Below are 16,028 nucleotides of genomic sequence, written 5' to 3'. Positions count from 1 at the left end.
CCCCTGCTGGGCTGACCCCGAACCCCTTCATCCCCATCACCCGCCAGCCTCCATCACCCCCCGCCCCCCCGTCACCCCCGCCCCCCCGTCACCCCCCGTCATCCCCGTCACCCCCATCACCCCCCGCCCCCCCCGTCACCCCGAAGCAGGGCTGGCCAAGGGGCTGAGCAGCCGCCTGCCTTCACCCCTGCAGCCCTCAGTAGGTTCCAGAGTTAACACCCCCCTCTTCCCCACCCGCCACCACCGTAGAGCGGGATTCAAATACACAGAAAAGGCTCAAAAGGGACAATTTTGGCACTTTGTTGTTGCATTTTTTCACCTTGATGGACCCCGCGCCGCCCCGGTTGCCCCCTTGGGGTTGCTCCAGTTGGGGGGGGGGAAGCGCCTCCCTCCTGCACCCCCCGCCACCCCGAAAAATCTGTAATTAGACCGAACGGCTTTAATACCCGGCGTGGTTGTTAATTAATTACTCCCAGAGCAGCAGCTGGGATGGGGGTGCCCGGCTTCCCCGATGCGCTGCCACGCGTGTGCAGGTGTGCAATCGTGTCTGAGCATGGGGGGGTGTGTGCGAGCGTGTGCATGCATGTTGCACGCGTGTGCATGTGCGGGTGCAAGCTTGTGTGCAAGTCTGTGCATGTGTGTCCAAGCACGTGCATGTGCATGAACGTGCTGCAAGTGAGTGCACATAGCTGCAAGGGTGTGCACGTGTGCAAGTACATGCAAGCGTGTGCGCAAGCACATGCAGACGCATGCCTGTGCTGCAAACCTGTGCAATGGCGTACAAGTGCGTGTGTGTGCATGCATGCATTTGCACGTGTGTGCAGGTATGCGCATGTGCACAAGCATGTGCATGGGTGCACGTGTTTGCAAGCGCTCATATGCATGTGTGTGCAAGCACGTGCATGAGCACACGTGTTTGCCAGCGCCCATACGCATGCATGTGCATGCGTGTGCATGGGTGCACGTGTTTGCGAGCGCCCATATGCATGCAAGCATCTAGACATGGCTGCAAGTACGTGCACGTGCATGCAAGCATGTGCAAAAATATGCAAGTGCGTCCCAATAAAACCCAATGGACGGGGACGTTGCCCAGGGTGGGCACCCACGGGTGGGTTTCAGAGGCGGGGAGCACAATCCTGCCGAAATCTGGGGGCTCGGCGGCTGTTCTTCGCCGCCGCCGGGGTTTATTTTTAAACCCGTTGGCCCCGAGTGATTCACACGCTGCCTGTTCTCCTCTGCTCCCCGGCAAGTTTTACGCGACCAAAATAGATGTTCTGGAAGGAACGGGCCGCGCGGCGAGGCCGCGGCGGGGGAAAGCGGGGTGCTCCCCCCCGCCCCCCCCGACGGGGATCCCGGCCTTTGCAAGGGTGACAACGTTGCCAAGCCGCCCCCAGGATGGCGGTTTTGGGGAGATGCTGGTGCAGACCCCCCGGGAAGCGGGACCGTGGGGTGATATTTAACCCCGGTCACAAATACGAGGGGTTAGGGGAAGGCGCTGGGTTGGGGGGGTCCCCCCCGAGCCAGCCCCGCCGGCGCTGGAGCACCCCGCCGTGGGTGGGAGGGAGCCTGGCAAGCCGGGGGGACAGGCAGGGTGAGGCAGGGAGCTGGGATGTGATGGTGGAGAGCCCCTCGGCGTGCGCAGGGCAGCGCCCAGGGAGCAGAGCACCCTCCTCGGGAGCACAGCACCCTCCTCGGGAGCACAGCACCCTTCCTGGGAGCAGAGCACCCTCCTCGGGAGCACAGCACCCTCCTCGGGAGCACAGCACCCTTCCTGGGAGCAGAGCACCCTCCTCGGGAGCACAGCACCCTCCTCGGGAGCACAGCACCCTTCCTGGGAGCAGAGCACCCTCCTCGGGAGCACAGCACCCTTCCTGGGAGCAGAGCACCTTCCTTAGGAGCAGAGCACCCTCTCTTGGAGCAGAGCACCCTTCCTGGGAGCAGAGCACCTTCCTTAGGAGCAGAGCACCCTTCCTGGGAGCAGAGCACCTTCCTTAGGAGCAGAGCACCTTCCTTAGGAGCAGAGCACCCTTCTCGGGAGCAGAGCACCTTCCTTAGGAGCAGAGCACCCTCCTCGGGAGCACAGCATCTTCCTCGGGAGCACAGCACCCTCCTCGGGAGCAGAGCACCCTTCCTGGGAGCAGAGCACCCTCCTCAGGAGCACAGCACCCTCCTCGGGAGCACAGCACCCTTCCTGGGAGCAGAGCACCCTCCTCGGGAGCACAGCACCCTTCCTGGGAGCAGCGCACCCTCCTTGGGAGCAGAGCACCCTCTCTGGGAGCGGAGCACCCTTCCTGGGAGCAGAGCACCCAGGAGCAGAGCACCCTCCTTGGGAGCAGGGCACCCTTCCCAGGAGCAGAGCACCCTCCTCGGGAGCAGAGCACCCTCTCCGGGAGCAGGGCACCCTTCCCAGGAGCAGAGCACCCTCCTCGGGAGCAGAGCACCCTCTCCGGGAGCAGGGCACCCTTCCCAGGAGCAGAGCACCCTCCCCAGAGTCAGGCTCCCCCTTGGCCCCAGCCCCACCAGCAGCAGGTGTCCCCGCAGTGACAAAAGCACCGGGTAAAAGTACCAATTTACGCCTCATCGGGGATAAAAAGGGAAAAAAACAACTTTTAAAAACAACTTTTAACCCCCTTCCTCGGCGCCTGCCACCCCCTCGGAGCCCAAAGCACCGCGTCCGATCAGCAAACCGTGATCTCTCAGCGGTCCTTCCCCCAGCGTGGCTGCGGGAAGAGCCAGGCAGAAGCGGCCACGCAGAGCTGGAGCAGAGGTTCAAGCATGTCCTTCCCCAAAGGAAGATGGACACAACACCTTTGATTGCCCCAAACCACAAACAGAGAAGGAACGCAGATGCCCGTCATCCCTTTTAACGTGTCTTAAATCAGCATCTTGAGGTCTAAAGCACTGGAGGCCACCAGCCTGGACCAGAAGGTAAAGCTTCTGCTCCACAAATACCCGAGGCGTTTGTGCTGTAGAGCAATGCTTCCCAAAAGCCACCCCAAAAGATGTCACGGGGACATTGGGTGGCATCAGCGGGGACTCAGGTCAGAGCACAAGGAGATGTCCTCACAGGGATGAGAAGCTTCTGATGAGCATTTGCTCGTGCCAGGTCTGGTAGTGAGGAAGGAGCACTAATTACACCAGCCTTTCCGAGCTTTTTAGGGCTTGACAGCACATCAAACCCCAGCAAAAAGGAAGCAGCTGTTATTATTTAGGTCTTTTGGGTTACTCAATTTAAGAGAAATAAACATGCCAGGACTGACAGGGCTGATCAGCAATCCTGGTGCCTTCCACTCAGCCTTAAACACAAGACCAGGACAGTATTTACAACCAAAACAACAGAGAAAAGGGGCACAGTTTCCCACACAGACTTGGAGGAAGCAAAGGAGCATCTTCCCCAAGGAAACGGGGCACAGGAAGGCAGCCCTTCCCCTCCCACCCTGAGTAGGGGGAAAAAATATCCCTCTTTCCCCCAAATCTGGGTAAATTTCCCTGCTCCGGGGTGGTTGGGCTTCACAATCATCTTCCCACCCCCCTTAAGACGTATCACTTCAGAGGAGCAGTGTTTGGGTATCCCTTCGCAGGAGGGTAAAGGAATGCAAGACTTAATGATTTCTGAATATTTTTAATTCAAAGCTAATTCAATATTTTTAATTTAAAGTTCAATAGTAAAAGGTTTCCAGCCATAACAGCAGATCTCACTAAGACCAAGACACATGTACAACAGTCCCATCAGCCAGGATTTCTACCCGAGAGATTCCCCGCTTCGAGCTGAACACCGTTTCCAGCACGGCAACCCCAATCATCAATGACAAGGACCCCGACTGTCCCAGCTCTGCAGGACCATCGGTCTCTTCTCCAAGGAAAATACTATCCAAACCAAACCTCTGGGATGCAGACCTGGAGCTGAGCTCCCCACCCCGAGGACACCAGAGCAGAGGGAGGACTGATCAGCTGGCCAAATCCTGATCAGAGCCAACAGCGGATTGAAGAGCGGAGCAGTGACTCCGTAACATCCACGCGCTGCCCAGCTCAGTGGGTTCGAGGTCTCCTTGGAGAGGCTTCAGGATCTCAGAAGCCAGAGGAGGAGGTGGCAGCAGGCAGGGTTTGGGGCAGCAGAGGTGGCGGCCTGCAGGCAAGCCTCCTGCCTGGAATGGGCAGAGAGAGAAGAGACAGAGACAAGGACAGGAACACCACAGCGTTGACCACTGGTGCGTGGAAGGCCACAGAAGCAAAACCAAGGTCACCACACGATAACACCCTGGCACAAGTAGTGCCTTGTCCAGGTGTGGACGGTGGGAGGTCAAAAAAAACCTGGGGGATCCCACACGTTCTCATCACCTTCTCCCTGCAGGGATGGAGTCTGATAGCAGCAGAGACTAAACAGTTTATCCAGCTGCGCAGGCACCCAGCAAGCTCCGGAGCCACCGGCATGAGGCACAGGCAGATGCTCCTCCACCGGCATCTCCGGAACAAGCCCTACCCACTCTCCTGCTAACAAAAGCCCTTGCACGGTCTCCCAAGCCCCAGCTGAACATGAAAAGGCACCTTTTTCCTCTTTAGGGTCATTTATTTATAGATTTAAAGACACAAAAATAGAAAAAGAGGCAAAGAGTGCACACTAAGGAAAAAAAAGTTCATTGCAACAAAGCAAGAGCAGAAGCTGGGGGCAGGAAGGGGTCCCTCCGCCAAGCCAGCAGCTTTTGAGAGAGAGGGATCGTTCCTCCTGTGTGCACAGCGACCGAGGTCAGTGGGACTCTAGCTTCAAAACCCGCCGAATTCATTTTCACAGTATCCTACGTAGAGAGGCTGCGCCTGGACACCACGCCTGGAAAGAGAGCAGAGAGATGGCATTACGCAGAGGGCACAGGCAAAGCGCACCGTCAGGTTTGAGTGGTTCGAGGAGCGCAGGTTGGCCATCGGTGCCCCGTTTCAGGCGTGACAAGGAGGGAGCGGTTTTCATCCTGCGCTTATAGACTTGGTTTTTTGCTCACGCGTGGGAGCACGGGGTAAGGGCAGGTGTCCTGGTGCTGCAGGAGGGGTGGCAATAGCTGACGGGTCTCCCTTCCTCAGCACGAAGCCCTCTCCTCGACAGAGCCACCAGCCCACGCCGGCAGCAAGGGCTCTCTTCCAGCACTGCACAAAGCAAGCTCTGCCCACGCACAGGCAGGAGAAAGGCTCAGAACTTTCCATAAAAACAAGGGTCATTTTGCACCAGGGAAAGCCCACTTCACCCTCGCTGCCCTCCCCAGGACTGAACCCCAGGGAGGGTGGCATTTGCGTCGTCCCCGCGAGCCAGCCTCCAGCTGCGAGGAGAAACGGTTACCCAAGGAGCTTGCAGCGGAAGTCGGCCAGCCGCACGTAGGCATCTCGCAAGTCCCTGACGGTCGCGTTACTCCACAGCCTCTCGGCTACGGCCCCAGCTCTTGGCCTGGGAGGAACGAGGGACAGAGGCAGTCAGGTCAGGGGGGAGTTTGAAAGCTTCTCACACAAAGTCCTGAGCTCCCAAACACTTTCCTGACCAAAGTCCTTCAGCACATAGCTTCTATATATCAAAAGATCCACTCCTAGACACATGCGGATCAGGACGTACCGGGGTGACAGGACAGAGACCAGCATTAAACACGTACTGGGTGCAGCAGCAGGTTGTACAGGAGCACGTTACAGTCTTACAAACCCTCATTTAAGCCTCAGTGGAGCTGTTGCTAGCAGAGAGGCGCTGCCAGGGGACAGGGACAAGGACAGGGATAAACCCACAGCGTTTGGCGCACGTTGCTCAGCGGTGAAGGAAACGAGCCCGAGCCCTGCCCCACGCGACTCGAGCTAACCTCCCCACGGCTTCTCTTACCAGAGCCTGGGGGCCAGGTTAGTGACGTCCACGTATTCACCCCACATGCACGCCTCTCCGCCGATCACCCGATCCTTCTGCTCGGGGCCGCCTGCCAGAGGACACAGCGTTCAGGTGATGGGGTGTTGTAAGATAACAGGGTGACTTATCGCCCTGCCCACAGAGGCGCCTGTAACAGCAGTGAGTGGCTCAGCTACGGAGGCGATAACTTGCCCTTCTGGAAGCCCCCACTTCAAACCCCGGGCTGGGGGAGAGCAGAGTTGTTTTCTGTCAGCATCAAGGGAACGGGACATAGCACAAGAACCAAGGACACAGTCACTCACGCACCTTCACACCGGCAGTGAGAACAAATTAGCAAGAGACCCAGCCCTGGCGCTACCTCCGAGTGACAAGTCAGCTGTCGTACGGGAAGGGGACACAAGGAACACACCTTCAAACTTCAAAGGCTCCACCTGGTATGCCGCCATCCAGTCCTGCCCGTAGGAGATGCGGTTGAGGTACCAGGGGGCAGAGAGCAGGGCCCGGTAGCCAGCCTTGGTGACATTTGCCATCTCCTCCATGTATGGTGTGGAGTTCTCCTTCCACACGTGGATGATGGTGTCTGGCCTCACCTGAAGAACACAGGTGAACCCTGTGCACGGGACGACTGTGGCAACAAGAGCACCACCTCCCCTCGCAAGCAGAACGCCCTGACCCATCCACAGCTTTGAACACCCCCAAAGGGAAACTGAGCCAGACATTGGCTTGACTTTTCAGCCACTTCCCATCTGGTTTGCAGAAGCAACAGAGGGAGGGATAAGTCCATTTGCAGAAGGTTAAAACCTGCCTCTTGCAGGTGTATATACAAGAACCCGGAGGAAAGAGCCCATTGACGGCCGTGTGACAAAGCCACCAAGGGGGCAGCTCACTGGCAGCACCATCTCAAGATCAACCCCCGCCCTGTAACAGAGTAACCCCCGCCAGCCCCAGCACGGCACCCCAGAGCACACCAGCGTGTCTGGCTGGGGTGCTAGTACTGTTCACCCCAGCACAGGCAACTGCGTTAGGGAAAGCAGGCAGCTCTCACCTTCACTCCATTGTCAAACACCTCCTGCCACACAATATAACCTTTTCCGAGGGAAGAGATGATGTCCAGAAGCCTGGAGTGGAAAGAGTACTGAGTTTTGGGTCATCCCAACTACACGCCGCCCTCTTTGCTGGTTGCATACAGCCAAAGCAGCAGCGCCAATATTCCCAACACCCGCAGCAGGACGTGAAGGTACTTCTGAAGGTACTTCTCTGAAGACCCCTTATGGGCCTTCTTTCTCCTCAGCCCCAGGCTTTTTTGTGGCCAATCTCCCAATAAAACGCGGCTAGCCTACTCCCTTTGGGGTCAGGGAGACATGCCCACATGGGCGTGCTCCTGAAAAGGAGATCAGGTGTCCCCGAGGCAGCAGAAGACATTTGTGCTGGTCACATACTGCAGCTGCAGGCTCAGGTCCTTACCTCTGGATGTAGAATGACTCTAATTTTTTGTAATCTTCACCAAAGCCCATCTCCTTCATGAAGGCACGAATTTTTGGATTGGATTTCCTGTGTACCAAAGAGAAGAGAATAAAAGCACTGCAACCCAAGCTCTGGAGTAAGGCCAAGACATGGCCAAGTCCTTCCCACATCGGTCCAAGGCTAGCCCAGGCATTCCAAGAGCTGTGGCTGCGCCAGCACCAGTGGCTTCCCACAACCAGCATCACCATGAGCACAGAAACCCCAGGCACCAACACACAGACCCTGGGGGAGCAGGACACCAAAGATGTGCAGATGATCATGACCAAAAAGCAATGGGCTAGGACTCCAGTCCCAGATACTCCCCCGAGTCCCCACCCAGACTGATCTCAGACTCACCAGCACGTGAAGTCCACCTCGTCGCCACCGAGGTGAAGAAAGAAATCTGGGAACACAGTGCTGACCTCTTGAAACAAACTGGTCACAAACTGGTAGGTGCTGTTACGGATGGGGTTGATGGGCCCATAGGTCCCAGAAGGATCCTTGCCCAAATAGCAGGGAGTCAGGAGGCCTGGAGCACCTGGGTCATAACAAACACAGGACAGTGAGGAAGGGGCTAAGCATGGCCATATCACCCCGTATAACCCCCTGGACCCTCCTCAGCACGGCCCAGGACCTGCCAGGGGACAGAAGACCCGGGCATGGTGCACAAGGCATAATATAGCAGCAGAAAAATGATCTCTGCCTGGGAAGCCTGACCTGATGGGGAGGGATCCATGCACGTACCTTGTGCCCCCCCCATCCATTGCCCCAAACACACACTCCCAGGTTAGAGCAGGGCTCGAGCCTTTTAGGCTGGACACCCCTTTTCCCCCCCTCAGCTACTCTGAGGATGGGACACCAGATCTTTGCAGGATGCTAGTTTCCACCCATCCCAGGTTTCCCCTTGGTATCTCTCATGGTGGGCCCCACTGCTTTTTTTCCAGGAGATTCCTACAGGAAACCACACACAGAGCTGCTGGGGAAAGGTAATGCCAGTGCAGTCCCCAGCACCCTCTCCCAGCTCCACGCACCCGCTGCAGACAGGGAAGGGGGGCAGCCACAGTTTTGGCTGCGACCACGTGCACAGGTTGTACTCCAGTGCAGGACATGGCATTTGGAGGCAGGGGAAGGAGAGACCAAGACAAGGCAACATTTTCCTGGAGCTTCTCGCACTTCCAGACATGGAAGAGGGGGCACTTCCAGTCCTCGGAGCAGGGTGCAGCGTGTCAGGAGGGGGGCACAGCTGAGCAGAGTGAGGAAGCTTGGTCAGCTGCACCCCCAGTTAAACCCAAGATTCCTTCAATGCCCATGATGCTGGTTTTGGCAGAGCAGATATTCCTAAAAAAATCACCCAGCTTGGACCCAAGAAGACGTGGAAACATCTTCCCTTTGGATTTTGTTCTAGAAGTTGGACCATTGGGTCCTAGTTCCCCCAGACAACGGTTTGCTCCTCCTCAAAGCCAGCCCGTGGGACATGGCTACCCACACCCAGCTTTTGGGATCCAGGTTGCAGATCCCCTTCCTCCCCCCGGTACAACTACAACTCTCCTCACAGCAGCAGCAGGCGGGGTTTGCTCCTCACCTGGACCCCAGGAGAGCGTGTGTCCAGGAGTGTCGAACTCCGCGATGACTCTGATGCCACGCAACCGGGCGTACTCGATCACTGTCTGCACGTCACTGGCTGTGTACACGTGGGTCATGGCATTGAAGGCTCCCTGGGGGAACACGGAAGATCTCAGCGCCTTGCTCAGGTGCCAAGGGAGGGATCTGCTCGCCCTGGGCCGGGCGCTACACAGTGATCGGGGTGGGTCACCTGCTTGCTGAGCTGTGGGAAGGTCAAGCTCTCGTAAGGGAAAGACGGGTCGTCCACAATGTGCCAGTGAAACACATTGAACTTGTTGTAAGCCATGACGTCCTGGGAAGGAACAGGAACAAAGATGAACGTGCCCTGTCTCTTCTGAAAGGTCACCCAGCTTGCCACAGAAAAGGGACAAGGTCCCTGTGCTCCAAAAGGACAAGGCAGAGTCCATAAATGCTCCCCAGGATCCAAGAGGGATTCAGACACCTCTCCAAACACACCAGCACCACAAATTGCTGCAGAGGGCCAGTAGCGCTTCTGCTCACAATAAAATCCCTGTTCTCCCTATAACTGAGCCAATAGTGGAGACGTGGAAGTTTAATTCTGCTTGGGATGATCACAGAACCACAACCCACCTTCATCTAATGTGGCTGGGAAGAAGTCAGTGTTTCCCTCACCTCAGAAACAACCCAGCCTCGGAAAGTAATCTGGATTGCAGGAATCCAAGATAGCTCAGGGTTTTCTTCCTTCTCCCACTTACAAAGGGAGCTGAGAAATCTCCCAAACGAGGCAGCTGTGAGTTACATTGAGAGCAAACACAGCCATGGGCCCCGGGAAGGACCTACAGCATGGAAGCATTTTTCCATGATGCACATATGTATGCTAAGAATTGAGGTCATGCTGCCATCCTGCAGCACTCTGTTGCTTCATCTAGGGACAAGCAAGCTGGTTTTCTTCAAAAAAACCTGCGTTTGACAAGCTCGTCCTTGACAAGATGTAGACGCAGTGGCCTACGCACTAGACGGCTCCTAGGATCTTTGGAAAGGAGCAAAAACCCTAAAAGCCCTCCAGCCCACTCAAGGAGCCCTCAGTTGTTGCAGAGGAAGGGACACCCAACTAAACAACCTCGTCTCCTAGCACAGGGAGCTGGGAACACCCTACCAGAGTTTCCAGGATGGCTCTCAGAGGCAGGTAGTGACGAGAGGTGTCCAGCAACAGTCCCCGGTGAGGGAAGCGGGGAAAGTCCACTATTTCTGTCTTGTTGATGTAGTACTGCATGCAGAGAACACGAGGCAAAAGTGAGCAAGGCTTAGGGCAACGCAGCCGCTAGCAGGAGACAATCAGGGTCACCTTTGTCCCCAGGGCTGGCAGGACAAGGAGGGGTACCCTCACTGCCCAGAGTGCAAGCTAGCCAGAAAGAGCTGCAACGTTTTACCTGCTCAGAAGGCAGGGATCTGGCTGGATTCATTAATCTCTACTTGGCCCTTGGCGAGGCTGCACTGCTAGTACCCCCCTCATCCCGAGCATCCCGGCAATCCTCGGCCTGTCCCCATGGAGGCACGAGCATTCTGGAGAGCCGACTGCCCCCAGGAGATGAGGCCAGGACTCACCGTGCCGTTCTCGTCTCTCCCAACGAGCTGGCTGAATGTTTCCAGGCCTGCAGGAAAACCACACACAGTCCCTTTCTCAGCACAGATTCCCCCAAAGGAACAGAGCTCAATTAACAAATAAGTCTACGGAAAGAGAGAGGCAGAGAGAGACATCCCCATAGGCCTGGGGCAGAAAGAGCAGGAATGCCTGACAGAAAGCACACCTCACCTCTGAGAGCTCCCCAGACAGCATCCGCAGAGAGCAGCAAGGAGCCTTCTGAGATGGACAGCTTATCTGAAACAGCATCAGAGGGGCCGGCGCTGGCATTTTATCCCACGCTCCATCACGCACTGCTACGGGCCACAGCTGCCCCAGCTATGGGGTTGCAGCAGCACCAGGCAGAGTTTTGATACAGGACTGCACCCCGGGATCCCAGAGAACCAACTTTTGGGTTTGTTTTTTTTGTTTTAAACCTCTCCAACTGCTTTATCAGCACCCTCAGGTAAGTCACTCCCTCCCTGCCCCCGTTTCTCAATAATACAGTGAGGATGCTGCCTCCCTAAAATCGGGGGTAAGTGCTGCACAGTGCTATTTCCAAGTCATGGGCTCAGAAACAGCCACACTCCCGCTCCAGTCACTCCCTCCCGCTCCCAACCCCAATACTCACAGCCTTCCTTGGAGTCCAGGCTGGGAAACCCATCGCAGCCCGGCGTGGCAACAAAGACGAGGAGCTGAGTGCAGGGCGTCCCCCAGGGTTGCTCATTCTCTGCAAAGGACACAGACCACGGACATCAACCCCATCCGGGCTCTTTTCCCTGCTTCCAGTCCACCGCCGTCCTCCCAGCCCAGTTAGTGACGGAGGCGCAGGAGTATGGGGACTTTTAACACACGTGGCAGAAACAGCCACCCCCTTCCTCATCCCAGAGCAGACACAGGGGTGTTCACAGCAGGGGCTTCTTTCACCACAGGCAACCAGGAGCACATGAGCTGATCCCAACCTTCAGCTCGGAGAAGTTGGTTCCTGTTGGTGAGGAAGCCCCCAGGGAAGGTTTCGCAGTGGAAGCTTAAAAGGAGCACACAAAAGAGGAGGGACATCAGACTACGGTCTAGCAGCAGCCCCCAGAGCTTCCTGGACACCAGCCCCTGCTCTAAGTAACAGCCATGACTACTCAAATCTTCTCCAGGGGGGTGAAGAGCTTCATGTTTCCAAACTCTGCCAGCACTGGAAAAAAAGCACAAACCCAAAAGCCTTGCTACCCTACCCACACTTCTCAGAAAGGGCAAAGAAACCCTGTAAAAAAGGGTGGAGAATGAATCCAAGCATACTGCAGAGCTGGGCTGAGTTAGAGGCCACCAAAAGTTCTCGCCCAGCACAGAAAGGCTCCCGACCGACTTCACCTTCTGCAGAGCAGGTCCCAGGCACAGCGGCTGGAAAAATAAACCCAGCCACATTCAGATCCCAATCAGGAGCTCTGGCCACGCTTCCCCATCTGAAGGAGCACTTCCAAGGATGCACAGCCCCGAGTCTTCACTGGAGTCGCTCCCCCAACTCCAAAGGAGCCTTCGCTGAGACGCATGGGTCTACACATAGCACTCTCTGGCCAGGAGGAATACGGGTTAGCTGGGTGGGAACCTGCTGATCACAGCCAAGGTCCATGCCTACACCCCCACATGGCTCCCAGGAACAGTTCAATATGGTCACTGAAAAAGAAAAAGCTTGGCTTTGAGTGAGCCTGGTCAGAAGCCAGGCACCAAGCAGACTTCAGAGGGACTGTGGCACCGCCACTGTTCAGGTGAAATGCAGAGCCCGTGCTCCAAAGCTTGCAGGAGCCAGAACCCCCAAATTTCTCCATGAAGGAATGGCGAAACCTCTGCAGAGAGAAGGGAAATGGCTCAAAGATAGTCCTCAGTTTTGAGCTTTCCTCTCAGTTACAGACGAGCCGGTAGCCAAGGCAACCTCGCAGATGTGCGAGCTGGCACGCCGGCGCGGCAAGCCCTGCTCCCTCTGCTCAGCAAGATGGCAGCTCCCCAGGGACAGCCACTCTCAAGACAGCGGACAGGGGAAATACTCATTCTGTCGAGAATTGGTCCCACCACCATGCACCGTGTTTAAACCTGCCCAGGGAGACATCGCCAAACCCAAACGTGGCTTCCTTGGCCAAGGAGCAGGCAGGCACCACCGCTATCACACCTGGAAGGCAATGCAGATGGGCGCAGCAGGGATCGGTGACCCATCAACCACAAAGGCTGAAGTTCACGGTTCAAAAGAGCGCTGTGAAGGCACACATCAAGTTAATTACAGTCACGGATTGGAAGACAAGGACGCTAACACAATGACTGCAGCAGGTTAACAGCAATAAGACATCAGGCATGGGAGGTCCTGGCCTGAGCTCCACGCAGGGTCTCTCCCAGGCTCATTTAGAGCTGCCCAGCTTAATGACAAGAAACAAGGGAAGAGCAACAAGGGAAATCCCAATTAGAGATAAGGAAAAAAATATATTCTTCACCCTGAGGGTGGTCAAACACTACAGCAAGGGCTCAGTTCTCCATCTTTGGGAATACCACAATTTCAGCCAGACACAGCCGTGAGAAGCTTGACCCAACTGCAAAGTTGCTTCCAGCTCCAGGTTGGCCCTATTTTGAGCAGGGGCTTGACCAAAGAGCCCCATAAGTCCCTCCTAACTTAAACCGGTCTCTGTTTTCACGCTTGAAGGCCAGGATGAACGCAGGGTTTGGACATAATTTTGCTTGCTTGTTAAATTGACATAGCAGCTTTCTGAAACAGACAGAAAGCGATTTCTCTCTTATTTTCTCTATTAATAGAAACTATTTCCTTCCATACAGGGTTTCCATTGCCTGTTATTACTAAACACCCATGTGCAAAAAAAAAAAAAAAAAAAAAAGGAAGGCAAAGACGGAAAAAAAGCCTTAAAATTAATTGTGTAGTTTGAGCGTCATAAAGCAGGGTGTGTGGAAAGCAATGAGTATGAGCTCGACCTCGTGATCACATGAAGTCGCTCCAAGTGATTTGATGGTCGTATTTCCCCTCTGAGAGGAACAGGAAAACGTGAATAATTGTATCAGCTGTTTTAAGTTTAGTTCCTAGCAGCAATAAAGAAACAAGAGGAATCTCCTCAGGTCCCAAATCAAAATTTATTTCTATTGCTACTTACAAGAGTTGAAGAAATAAACCAAGCCAAACGGTTCTCCTCAGTGTTTCAAACTTGCCTTTTTCAAAGCACAATGTGCTCAAGGTGAAGCAGAGTGGCTTCCAACACCATTACCCTTCTCCATTTTCATCAGCGGCGACAGAGTTCACGCTGACATTTAAAACACTCGGAAGCAGAGTTACTAGCTCTTCTTGCTGAATGAAGCATTTCATATTTCCCAGATATAGCGCTTCAGGCTACCGCAGACCCACGCAGGCACTGAGCATCGTGCGTGCCGGCTCCCCAGCCTGTGTTTGCCTCTATGAACGCAGCCACGGAATTTCCTGCATCTCATCCCAGACAGGTGCTATCATGGAGAAGTCCGGGCACAAGAAACCTTTACAACCTGTCCCAAATCAAGCCCAGGCTCTCAAAGCTTTTGCCTTTCCTCATTTTACCCTACGATTTCAGGATGAATCCAAGAGCTACCACCTCTCTTTGCCAGAAAAGACACGCTGCCTTGGGACGCTTAGCAGCTTACCTTATGAAAAAAGGGCAGAAAAAGCCCCATAGCACGAATACATACTTGGAAGAAACATGCATGAAGCAACAAGAGTCTTTTCCTCAAGGCAAAGCTTCACACTGGACACCAAAACCTGCTAGAAACGGGAAGAGCCAAGACTTGCGAAAAGCGCTGAACCTGGAGCGACTGCAATACCGGCAGCAGCTCTCCCCGCAGTCGCAAGAAAAGGAAGCGCTGGGGAGCTGAAACACGATCTGGAGATGAAAAAAGAGATAGAAAGAGCAAACTCTTGACAGCAAGAGCCTAACTCCTTGAAAGAAATGCAAGACAACTAGTGCTCACTGTGCCAAACAGGATTAGATTTTATTTTATTTTAGAATGTGCGTGCCACAGGCATCACCCTCCACATACGAACGCAACGCTGCCCTTTGCTATGAGATGCAACGCCAGACCACAGCCACCATCCCCCTCACGACCAGCCCTTCCTGAACTGAGGAAATAAGGGGGTTAAAAAGCAGATCGCCACACAAAACCCGTGATTTGACCCCAAAAATAAGCGAGGGTTTGGTTTTGTGGGGTTTTTTTAAAGAATAAAGCTACACGTGAATGAATCAACCGCCCTTCCAGCGGCCCCTCGTCCCCGCATGGGGAGGCTGCAGAGCCCCCCGCCCCGCCGGCAGCCCCCTCCCCGCCTCACCGGTCGGGCGGGCGGCGGCGAAGAGCAGCGCCCAGTACCGCTGGAAGGCCGCCTCCAGCACGGCGCAGCCCGGCCCCACGGCGGAGCCGGCGGCGTAGGCGAAGCTGAAGCGGCGGGGAGGCAGCGGGCAGCGGCCGCCACCCGGCGGGAAGCGCTCGGCCTGGGGCTGCGGCCACACGGCGACCGCCGGCTCCAGCACCGCCGCCGCCAGCAGCGGCAGCAGCAGCGCCCGCCCCGCCGCCATGTCGCGCCCCGCAGCCTGAGGGAGGGGGCGGCACCGCCCGCCGCGGGAGGGACGCCCGCGAAATGGCAGCTCGGCCCCGCGGGGACGGGACGGGCTAGAGCCGGGCTGCCGGGCCCGCCTCCCGCGGGGCTGCCCGCCGCCTTCGAGCCACAAGCGGCCTCGCAGCCCGCTCAGCCGGCGGCCACTCTTCCCGTCCTCACCGCAAAGCTGCCGGGGGTGCCTTTACCCAAGCAAGTGCCTCTTTACTTTTAAATAAATCCACAAAACCCTCAAGGAGCGTCATGTCTTTCAAGATTTAGAGCCCCTCTGCCTTGTTCTGTGCCCTCGGGGGGGGGGACACCTCGGGGAGTCTGATTTGGGGTTTGAGGAGAAGATTAATGACCTAAAACATGCATTTCACATGCACCACTTCCCAGCTGTGGGACTGAGCATGCACATGCTTTGGATCCAGCTTGGGTTTTGGCATCTTTTGTTGGTACCATGCATTTTTATGAATAATGCTGGATGTAAATCAGCCCTTGCACAGGTTTCTGGGGATATTATATAGGTGATGGGTGAAATACTGATTGGGTTGTACAAAAAAGGGCTTTATCCCATGGTGGAGCCTCACACAACTGAAGTGTTGTGGAGATGCTCTCCACACAGAGTTTGGCTTTTGCAAGGAAATCCTTAACCTCAGATGAACTCTATTTTGCCTCCTCCCTCCCAGCTCTGCATTCCTCAGCAATCCCCAAGTCAAATAAGGACCCTTAAGCCCCAGTCTTACCCATCTAATTGCCAGCACAACCCTACCAGCTCCTGCACAGGAACCAACTCCATCAAATTATTAAAAAAACCTGTTATTCCACCCCTCCTGAGCAAGCAGTGAAGCCGCCAG

At 55.6% G+C, this 16,028-nt stretch overlaps 1 protein-coding gene across 1 annotated transcript; it reads right to left on the bottom strand.

The window, feature by feature from the left end:
• Positions 1-3,606: 3,606 nt before the first annotated feature.
• Positions 3,607-15,965, bottom strand: HEXA (hexosaminidase subunit alpha). Its single transcript, XM_075160580.1, has 14 exons — positions 14,908-15,965; positions 11,206-11,304; positions 10,767-10,832; positions 10,559-10,605; positions 10,110-10,220; positions 9,183-9,284; positions 8,952-9,084; positions 7,727-7,907; positions 7,331-7,417; positions 6,912-6,984; positions 6,276-6,456; positions 5,846-5,936; positions 5,324-5,428; positions 3,607-4,825 (listed from the first exon to the last, which is right to left on the bottom strand). Exons 1-14 carry the CDS (start codon positions 15,149-15,151, stop codon positions 4,762-4,764), a joined length of 1,584 nt encoding a protein of 527 aa, XP_075016681.1. The 5' UTR covers positions 15,152-15,965; the 3' UTR covers positions 3,607-4,761.
• Between the last annotated feature and the right edge of the window lie 63 nt (positions 15,966-16,028).

The sequence above is a fragment of the Calonectris borealis genome, chromosome 11, assembly GCF_964195595.1.
Source record: "Calonectris borealis chromosome 11, bCalBor7.hap1.2, whole genome shotgun sequence".
Taxonomy (NCBI): domain Eukaryota; kingdom Metazoa; phylum Chordata; class Aves; order Procellariiformes; family Procellariidae; genus Calonectris; species Calonectris borealis.
This window is presented reverse-complemented; position numbering and strand designations above follow the sequence as displayed.